The sequence below is a fragment of the Silurus aristotelis genome, assembly GCF_946808225.1.
Source record: "Silurus aristotelis genome assembly, chromosome: 3".
Taxonomy (NCBI): Eukaryota; Metazoa; Chordata; class Actinopteri; order Siluriformes; family Siluridae; genus Silurus; species Silurus aristotelis.
Window position 1 is genome coordinate 29,386,767 of NC_139576.1, and position 10,817 is coordinate 29,397,583.

Here is a 10,817-nt window from a genome sequence, read left to right on the forward strand (position 1 = left end):
TAGTAGAGTACTGCAAATGATTGATATATGCTTACTAGTATATTAGGTATATACATTTATTTATATAAAACTCTTGTATACTGTTTATAGATGTGAATTTTTGGTCTGCTTTTATCAGAAATCCGTCTACGCAAACTGGTGGATGAACGAGAGATTTTAATTGAACAGGTAAGAAACACACACATTTGATCAAATACTTAAAGCACTTAAGACATTGTTTGTATATTATTTAAGAAACAAGCTAGCTGAAAATTGAATTAATTGCTACAAAAAACACTTTATTTTTAGTTTGTTGCCACTTCATTGTGGTTGTCAGAAATCCCATTCATCTGAGATTATTGATCCAGGTTATGATTTGCGATATTGTCCTTTAATTACTAACATTTGAATGGCAGTCAAAGAGGTAATGATATCGAACAGTAACAATGAATTGTTGAGACATGTTATGAACAGTGTAAACGTATTGCAAAGCTTTACGATAGTTTTCTTTTTGTGACTTTGTGACTCTCTTTTTATAAATATATATACAGTGAGGAAAATAAGTATTTGAACACCCTACTATTTTGCAAGTTCTCCCACTTAGAAATCATAGAGGGGTCTGAAATTGTCATCGTAGGTGCATGTCCACTGTGAGAGACATAATCTAAAAAAAAAAAAAATCCAGAAATCACAATGTATGATTTTTTTTTTTATTTTTATTTATTTATTTTTTTTTTTTGTATGATACAGCTGCAAATAAGTATTTGAACACCTGAGAAAGTCAATGTTAATGTTGGTACAGTAGCCTTTGTTTGCAATTACAGAGGTCAAACGTTTCCTGTAGTTTTTCACCAGGTTTGCACACACTGCAGGAGGGATTTTGGCCCACTCATCCACACAGATCTTCTCTAGATCAGTCAAGTTTCTGGCCTGTCGCTGAGAAACACGGAGTTTGAGCTCCCTCCAAAGATTCTCTATTGGGTTTAGGTCTGGAGACTGGCTAGGCCATGCCAGAACCTTGATATGCTTCTTACAGAGCCACTCCTTGGTTATCCTGGCTGTGTGCTTCGGGTCATTGTCATGTTGGAAGACCCAGCCTCGACCCATCTTCAATGCTCTAACTGAGGGAAGGAGGTTGTTTCCCAAAATCTAGCAATACATGGCCCCGGTCATCCTCTCCTTAATACAGTGCAGTCGCCCTGTCCCATGTGCAGAAAAACACCCCAAAGCATGATGCTACCACCTCCATTCTTCACAGTAGGGATGGTGTTCTTGGGATGGTACTCATCATTCTTCTTCCTCTAAACATGCTTAGTGGAATTATGACCCAAAAGTTCTATTTTGGTCTCATCAGACCACATGACTTTCTCCCATGACTCCTCTGGATCATCCAAATGGTCATTGGCAAACTTAAGACGTGCCTGGACATGTGCTGGTTTAAGCAGGGGAACCTTCCGTGCCATGCACAATTTTAAACCATGACGTCTTAGTGTATTACCAACAGTAACCTTGGAAACGGTGGTCCCAGCTCTTTTCAGGTCATTGACCAGCTCCTCTAGTGTAGTTCTGGGCTGATTTCTCACCTTCCTTAGGATCATTGAGACCCCAAAAGGTGAGATCTTGCATGGAGCCCCAGACCGAGGGAGATTGACAGTCATGTTTAGCTTCTTCCATTTTCTAATGATTGCTCCAACAGTGGATCTTTTTTCACCAAGCTGCTTGGCAATTTCCCCGTAGCCCTTTCCAGCCTTGTGGAGGTGTACAATTTTGTCTCTAGTGTCTTTGGACAGCTCTTTGGTCTTGGCCATGTTAGTAGTTGGATTCTTACTGATTGTATGGGGTGGACAGGTGTCTTTATGCAGCTAACGACCTCAAACAGGTGCATCTAATTTAGGATAATAAATGTAGTGGAGGTGGACATTTTAAAGGCAGACTAACAGGTCTTTGAGGGTCAGAATTCTAGCTGATAGACAGGTGTTCAAATACTTATTTGTAGCTGTAACATACAAATAAATAGTTTAAAAATCATATATTGTGATTTCTGGATTTTTTTTTTTTTAGATTATGTCTCTCACAGTGGACATGCACCTACGATGACAATTTTAGACCCCTCCATGATTTCTAAGTGGGAGAACTTGCAAAATAGCTGGGTGCTCACTGTACATACCTTTAAGAAGTCCCTTATATCTACTTATCAGCCATAAAAAATAAAAAAATCTGTCTTATATTGTCTAGTTTCCCCATTTGCCTCCAAATCAGCTTCGACAGGTTGAGGCTTGGACTCCACAAAACATCCGTTTTGCTTTGGTATCTGTCACCAAGAGGTTTACAGCAGATACTAGATATTAACTATTTAGTTTCCTCATACCATTTCTGAACATTGTTTGCAGTGTGGCAGGGTGCATTATTCTGCTGAGAAAGGAATACTGTTTCCATGTTTATGTAGATGGTCTGTGCAAAACTGATATGTACCGATTATCCACATGATGCAGAAGAACATGTGATTAATCAGACCAGGCCACCATCGGTGTATTGTGGTCAATTTCTGATCCTCACATGTCCATTGTAGGAGCTTTTGGTCGTGTGCAGGCGTCAGCATAGGCACTTTGGCTCCTTGACTCCTATGTAGCAAGCTGTAATGCACCGTGTGTTCTGACTTCTTTCTATTGAGCGAGCTTAAACTTTCTGAGCAGTCTGTTAGATTGGACCAAATAGGTTAGCCTTTACACCTCACATGCACCAGTGAGCCTTAGGTCTTGCCTTACCACTTTTTCTGGCTATAAGCTAACCACTGCATGTGATAAAAACAACTGTTAAAAAAAAATCCATAAGACCTGCTGTTTTGTAGCAGCTCTGACCCAATTTTCTAGCTCTTCAGTGTCACTTGAAGCTTAACATTTTCCCATTTTTTATATTTTTTTGCTTTAAACATTGAGAACTGACTGTTTACTTGCTGACTAAAATATTCCACTAAAAAGGATTGTCAGAAGTTGTTCTGTAGTCAGTGTATATATGTTTGTATTACTGGATTATCGCTGCCGTTATAGATTATATTAGTAAATAGAGTATTCTAATAAATATTTGCTCGATTAATCAAGTAATAAGTACTTTTTCTTTAATAAAGAGCAATACTAAATAGGACCGAGAAAATAAGACCGGTCTCTTAAAATGTAATTTATTTTTTAGAATATTGGTGAGAAAACTTTTGTGCATTTAATTGCCATATCACACCAAAATACAAATACAGTGTGTTTAAAAAGTCCCGCCAAAGTGGCTGTGTAGAGTAGGTTATGGAAAAATTACTGGCTTATTGAAACTCAATTATTCTTACACATTTATTCATTAAATCTCGTACAGTAGTCAAGTCAAGTCAAGTCAAGTTTATTTGTATAGCGCTTTTCACAACAGACATTGTCTCAAAGCAGCTTTACAGAAAACAACAGTGAAGGTGAATGGTGTGCGTTTGTCCCTGATGAGCAAGCCGTGGCGACAGTGGCAAGGAAAAACTCCCTTAGATGATATGAGGAAGAAACCTTGAGAGGAACCAGACTCAAAGGGGAACCCATCCTCATATGGGTGACATCAAAAGTTTGGTCATAAATCTTTCAACAATACAGAACAATTTGTGATCATCATAGATCCAGCATCAGCTTCTCCATGCCAGGGCCTTTAAACACTCGGCATCTACTTCTCCATGATCATCCATAGGTCCATAATCTTCACGAGGTGGGACGTGACTGGAGCTGGCCAAACCTCAGGATGCCTCGGGATGGGGAGAGAAAGAGAAGCAGTGGAGAGGAATTAGCGTAGCTGCTGTTCATGATATTAACAGCACAAGTTGATAATGTGCATGTGATCAGATGTTCTGGAGCACAAGGTTATGATGTGATGTGTGTTATGTGTAGGCTTTGCTAAAAAGATATGTTTTTAATCTGCACTTAAACTGGGAGAGTGTATCTGAACCCCGAACACTGTCAGGAAGACTATTCCAGAGTTTAGGAGCTAAATGTGAAAATGCTCTACCGCCTTTAGTGGACTTTGCTATTCTAGGAACTACTAGAAGCCCAGAGTTTTGAGATCTCAGGGAGCGTGACGGATTGTAGCGTGTTAAGAGACTGGATAGATACATGGGAGCCAAACCATTTAGTGCTTTATAAGTGAGTAGCAGTAGTTTGTAGTCTATTCGAAACTTAATAGGAAGCCAATGTAGGGACGATAAGATTGGGGTTATATGATCGTATTTTCTTGACCTAGTAAGAACTCTTGCTGCTGCATTCTGAACTAACTGAAGCTTGTTTATTAATGATGCAGGACATCCACCTAGTAATGCATTACAGTAGTCTATTCTAGAGGTCATAAACGCATGGACGAGCTTCTCTGCATCAGGTAGATGCTTGAAATTTTCCCCACACTAAATCTGTGTATTTATCACCAGCTTTTATCACCATGCTCCACTACTTACTCTATGCAGCCAGAGACTTTTTGTATGAACTGTATGTAAATATAAAAATACATTTTAAATTACTTTAAAAACGGTAACCTCACTGTACTGTGTTTTCTTTGTTTTAGTTAGAAATGATACCAAACATTGGAAAGTTTCTGCCGTTTTATTTGGCCTGAATCTTCTCCTGGCCCTTAGCCATTTTTCTCCCTGTTACTCCATTTTTTTATTCTGCAGAGTCTTTTGTGTTTACCTGTCCAGAGCGCTCTAGAGTTTAGCGGGTGGTGAATCAATAATAATGATCCGTGGGAAACACTGTGTAAACGAAGCATCCGTAATAAAATTTTTGTAACCGAATTACTCTAGGAATCGTTACAGCCATAATTGGATTATTAAATCCTTCTGGTAAAATCGATTTCAACATGTAGATTTGTCAGTGTGAAAACTGTGCAGCCTTTTTGCTGAAGGAGGTTAAAACATAAATGGCTGTTAGTTTTAAGCATGTAATGTAAGTTAACAGTTTCCTCATGAATACATAAAATGGATGTTTTTTTGTTGAGGAATTTCACATATTGTAAAAGTAACCATATTTCAATCCGGCCACGCCAATAAAAAGGAGTGACACACCAAGCAGAGGAGAGCAGGCGGATGCCGAGAGAAAGGCCACTCTTCTCTGCTTGGTGTGTCTTGTCCGCTGCCACAATCACATTTTAAGTCTACCTCAATTACATGTATCCCTTTAAGATTCTTTTTAGTGTGATTTAAAATCCAGCAAGCTGCAAACCGATCTTTCTATCACATCATTGGAACTGCGAAGAATTTAGGTAACAACAAGGTGAAATGTATAATTTCAGGTCTATATTAGAAGAATCTCTGTTGATGTGTGTTATAAAATCAGTTATTTATAAAATAATAAAAAAAGTAACTGGATTTAATTGTAGAAATTTTGGTTTCATTTGAAAGTTTGTAATTAATTAAAAAGTAGACAATATGTGGCACCCATATCAACAAATTACAAATTAACCTTGTGTGTGTTTATCTTTAGGTGAAGACTCTAAAAGAACAACTTGAGCAAAAGAAAAAAAGGCATAAAAGAGATGAAAGCTGCAGTCCAGAGGGTGAGTAGAATTTATTGTATTGTATTAGTATTTATTGAGTAGAGAGAAATTATTAATTTCTGTTAAGCTTCTCTGTGACAGTGACAAATGTTAAATGTGCAATAAAAATGCAATTGAATTAAATTGAGATACCACTGATTAAAAACCCAGGGCCTGTATCAGAGCAAGACCAGGGTAAAATGGACATAATTACATGATTGGTTTTCCTAAACCTATACTATACCCATGTTTTTAACTTAAGCAACTAATCCACCTTACCTTATTTGAGAAATATGTAAATTTTCTCATAAAAATCTGATAATACTTTTATAACTTGTATTTTTATGCAATTTTATAAAATGTGTATTTCTGTATTTGAAGTATTTGTTGAATATTTTTTATAGGAGATTCTAACAGGCAAGTCAGTGACTTCAAATTTAAGCTGGTAAAATCAGAGCAAGAAATCACAACTTTGGAACAGAATGTGAGTGAAATGTGTGTATGCATTGATATGATTCGATTTACTCCTGGAGCCAGTTGCACCTTTTGCCTGGTCATGCAGGAATAAAATATTATTCACAATGTTACTTTATGACTGGAGGTGACAAAGCATTAAAACAATGCTGATGTATATTCCTAGCTTGCTTAGCCTTTGATTTTGATTAGACTTTACTTTGTGATTGCTAGTTTATACAAAGCAAGTTCAATAAAAAACTTTCTCATCACCCTGGAGTCTAGAGTTGAATATTCTGTAATGCAATTCCTTAGCAATTGATTAGGATTGTGCTGTTGTGTTTAGTCACTTAATGTGGTTTTATGAAGTCTCTAATATTTAGATTTATTTATTGATTTAGCTGTTACTGTTGTACTGGGTATACACACTGACATTTTAGTAAGACTGTTACCGTTAGAATTTTATTAGTTCAATTCTCTTTAATTCTGTTCCATATTCTGCAGGTCACCAGACTTGAGGGTCAGGTGACTCGGTACAGATCTGCAGCAGAGAATGCAGAGAAAGTAGAGGATGAACTAAAAGCTGAGAAACGCAAACTGCAGAGAGAGGTAGGATTTTTCATAGTTCACCTGTTGATAAAAAGTTTAAGTGATTTAAGTGATGTAGTAATAGTTTAAAATTGTATGTATATAAGCAGCTATGCTTTTATTGGCAGCTCCGGTCTGCATTAGACAAGATTGAGGAGTTGGAATCGAATAACAGTCACCTGAACAAACGACTGGAGAAGATGAAAACATATCGAGGCATGGCAGCATCACCCTAGTAGCCTTAAATTAAACCCAGTCATAGTTCAACCTTCACTGTTTCATTCACCGACTGCTCTGAAGCATGTTGTCACATCTTTGTACAGGTTCTTTTGATTTTAAGTTCAATATACAAAAGACACACAATATGATAGTCAATGTTTTTTTTTGTTTTTGTTTAATGTTGTAATAAGGAAATATCCAAGGTTTACATAGGAAGTGTGGGAAAACCTTAGTGAAGCTCTTAATATGCAGTGATCAAAAGGTGCAAAAAGATTTTCTTTGTGTGTGTTGTAACATTTGGTGGCAGTTTAAAGAAGTTTGGGGAAAATATGGTAAATGACACGGCTTTGATTGAACTCTAGTGGCTGATTTTTTTTTAATTTGTGTAGTACTGACAGGTTTGATGTTTTAAACAGCCACAAGCTGCCGAAACAACTTCGGTAAACATCATTGGCAAGATGTTTGCAAGTGTCTGGAACTATACAGGAGTAATGAACAACATTTTTCTTAAAGATATTCCAGTTTAGTTCCATTATGTTTAATTATTTAATAGTTGTGGTGGGGAGAGTTCAGTCTAACATTCCAAAATCTCCTATAGCTGTGTTGAGATGAACAGGAGAGAGTAAAACTCTCCAACTCTCACCAGAATAGAAATATTTCATCATAGAAGAAAGCTAATCATTCAGACAAATAGACTGAACCTTAAGCCTTTGTCAAAACACATGCCTGTCATTAAACTGCATCTGAAGTTAAAGCATTTTCACACTTTTTAGGTATGCTTAGGTTTAGTCTTGAGCTACTGGTTAAGGTCACTCCAGAATCATACTGATCTGCACATTCTATAATTACAGTTAAAGCAATTAAGAGATCCCTTAAAAATGTACACTATACAATGATGTTTACTACTTAAACAAAGATTCAGTAAAATGTATTTCCCCGAAACAAGGTTGGGGAGAAACAAAATACTTGTTTGAATGTTTTCAGATTATAAAGCAATTCATTTCCTTAAAGAGACCCAAATCGGTATTTTTAAGTTTAAAATCAATTGAAATGGAAATGTATGGAATGTATACTGTGCAATAAAATTATTGACAATAAATAAATTAACAATAAAAACTAAATTAAAAATACTTTTTCCACATAATTTTTTACATATCTGTTTTTGCACTCATCTAAAAAAAAAAAAAACAGAAGCCAAAAACCCATAAACATAAGAAATTGTCAACAAGCATAATGTAAACAGAGAATGTTGTCATGCTAAGTACAGTAATGTGCATTATTTTTTAAATAAAATATTTTTGCCTGAAAACGTACATTTGTGTAATGTATTTTTTGTCCCTTTATCAGTCAATTATGATTGACTTTTTATTATATCATTTTGCAGAAAAGTAACATTTATTTACTTATTGATTCAAAGATTTGATTCTATCCCAAACTGTCTAATTGTAATCTTGTAGTGAAATTGTGGGTTAAAATTTTAGAAAGTGAACTGCATTATTCGATGAGTACTAAATAATAAGATTTAAGGACCACCAACATTTACTGTATTGTTTTAATCATAATTGAACCAGTTATTATTTTTTCTAGATATTTCTATTCACAAAATTTGTGTCAAGTAGTCATTTGTATCGGAAGCGCAGTGTTTATTAAGAACATTAAATGATATGGTCTACAAACTAACTGACAAGTAATTGATTACTGTGTAGGAGCAAAATATGGCTTTAAGTTGCAATTTGAAATCAATTGCCTGCTCCAGTTACGGGTCGCCACAGCGGATCATCCGTCTAAATACCCCCCTGTCTTCTACATCTGCCTCTTTCAAACCAACTAACTGCATGTCTTCCCTCACCACATCCATAAACCTCTTTCTTAGCCTTCCTCTTTTCCTCCTTCCTGGTGTCTCCATCCTCGGCATTCTCCTACCGATATACCTCATGTCCCTTCTCTGCACATGTCCAAACCATCTCAATCACCTCCCTCACCTTGTCACCAAAACGTCCTACATGCGTTTTTCCTCTAATAAACTCATTTCTAATCTTGTCCATCGTCATCACTCCCAATGAAAACCTCAACATCTTTAGCTCTGCTACCTCCAGCTCCATCTCCTGTCTTTTACTCAATGCCACTGTCTCTAATCCATACAACATTTCAGGTCTCACCACAGTCCTATAAACTTTCCATTACTTTGCACTGTTGACCCCAGGTACCTGAACTCCTCCACCTTCTCCACCTCTTCTCCCTGCAACTGCACCACTCCACTGCCCTCCCTCTCATTCACACACATGTACTCTGTCTTCCTCCTACTGACTTTCATAAGTTGCAATTCGACATAAAAGCTGAAAATGATCATAAATCCTTTTATGGATTCTTTTTGACACACTTATCAAAAAGCTTAATTATCATTTATAATAATGACTATTATTAAGTACTCCTTTTAGATTACAAAATTGTTGATGTAAATCGTTCTTTTTCCAAGGTTTTCCCAAGGTTTGGTGTTCTGCAATGTCTTAGGCCAGATCTTCAGAGCTTTTTCTTACAAAGCCTCACAGTAATGGAACAGCCTTCCAATTGGTGTTTGGGACTAAAACACTGTCTCAGTGTTAGCCCATTCATTTAGTCTAGCTTTTTAGTCAGTAGGTTTTTATTAGGTCTTAAATCTTTTCTCTATGGAGCCCCAACTTACACCCTGATCACACTGTAGAGTGTCCTTAAACAGTTAAACTAAGAATGCTGACCAACCTTTATTCCCATTACCTCTCTCTCGCGCACGCTCGTAAACATGCTCCAGATTGACCAGTGTTCTTGTTCTTTTCTACTCTTTGGATCTGCCTGGTTTATCCTGATATCCTACCTCTGATGGAGTTCTTCCAAGTCAAGACCACTCTAGGCTGTAGGTGAGGAACCATCCCCAACTGCACAAAGATCCACGAAGCTGCTAAGCAAAAGAACTTTTGAGAACTGATTTAGACTGTAATTATTATTAACAGTTTACTACATTGGCATAGGACCGCAGCTTGCATGAATAGATATGCAGTTACACACCTATTACTACACAACTTAAATATGTAACTACAATGAATGTTTTTTGCTGCCACCCAGATGAGGATGGGTTCCCTTCTGAGTCTGGTTCCTCTCAAGGTTTCTTCTTCACACCATCTCAGGGAGTTTTTCCTTGCCACTGTCTTGCTCATCAGGGATAAAAAAATTATAGGGAACAAACTTAGACAGTAAATGTACACATTATTTTTATTAACCTTGTCAGTTTATTAATATTAGTTAATTAATGTCAGTTAATTTAAATATTAGTAAAAGATAACACAAATGGACATAACATGCTGATTTTAAATGAAGATTTTTATTATTGAGGGAACCAAAACTACTTGGCACTACTTGACATACCGGTAGAAGCGTGGAGATGTTTAGGAGAGATGGCAGTGGAGTTTTTAACCAGATTGTTTAACAAGATTCTGGAAGGTGAGAGGATGCCTGAGGAATGGAGAAGGAGTGTGCTGGTACCGATCTTTAAGAATAAGGGAGATGTGCAGACCTGCAGTAACTACAGCGGAATAAAGTTGATCAGTCACACCATGAAGTTATGGGAAAGAGTGGTGGAAGCCAGGCTGAGAGAAGAGGTGACTATCTGTGAGCAACAGTATGGTTTCATGCAGAGGAAGAGGTTCACAGTTCATAATGCACAGGTTCATTATTTGCTTTGAGAATGTTGATTAAGAAGTACAAAGAAGGTCAGAAGGAGATGCATTGTGTGTTTGTGAATTTAGAGAAAGCGTATGACAGGGTGCCGTGAGAGGAGTTGTGGTATGTACAAGGAAGTCAGGTGTGTCAGAGAAGTATGTGAGGGGGGTGCGGGAGATGTATGAGGACAGTGTGACAGCAGTGAAGTGTGCAGTAGAAACGACAGACTGGTTGAAGGTGGAGGTTGGACTGCATCAAGGATCGGCTTCGAGCCCTTTTCTCTTTGCAGTAATGATGGACACGTTGTCAGACAGGAGTCTCTGTGGACCATGATGTTTGCGGATGAT

The 10,817-nt window shown here is 37.2% G+C and overlaps 1 protein-coding gene across 4 annotated transcripts in view; it reads left to right on the top strand.

Moving 5' to 3' along the window:
- The window catches only part of lrrfip1a (leucine rich repeat (in FLII) interacting protein 1a), a 52,710-nt gene extending 44,620 nt beyond the window's left edge, over positions 1-8,090 (top strand). For all 4 annotated transcript variants that reach the window (XM_083537694.1, XM_083537695.1, XM_083537696.1 and 1 more), the window contains 5 exons: positions 119-168; positions 5,466-5,538; positions 5,922-6,001; positions 6,475-6,579; positions 6,687-8,090. In XM_083537694.1, the coding sequence (XP_083393820.1) occupies positions 119-168; positions 5,466-5,538; positions 5,922-6,001; positions 6,475-6,579; positions 6,687-6,794 (416 nt within the window). In that variant the 3' untranslated portion in view covers positions 6,795-8,090. The remainder of the gene's footprint in view (positions 1-118; positions 169-5,465; positions 5,539-5,921; positions 6,002-6,474; positions 6,580-6,686) is intronic.
- Positions 8,091-10,817: the final 2,727 nt, after the last annotated feature.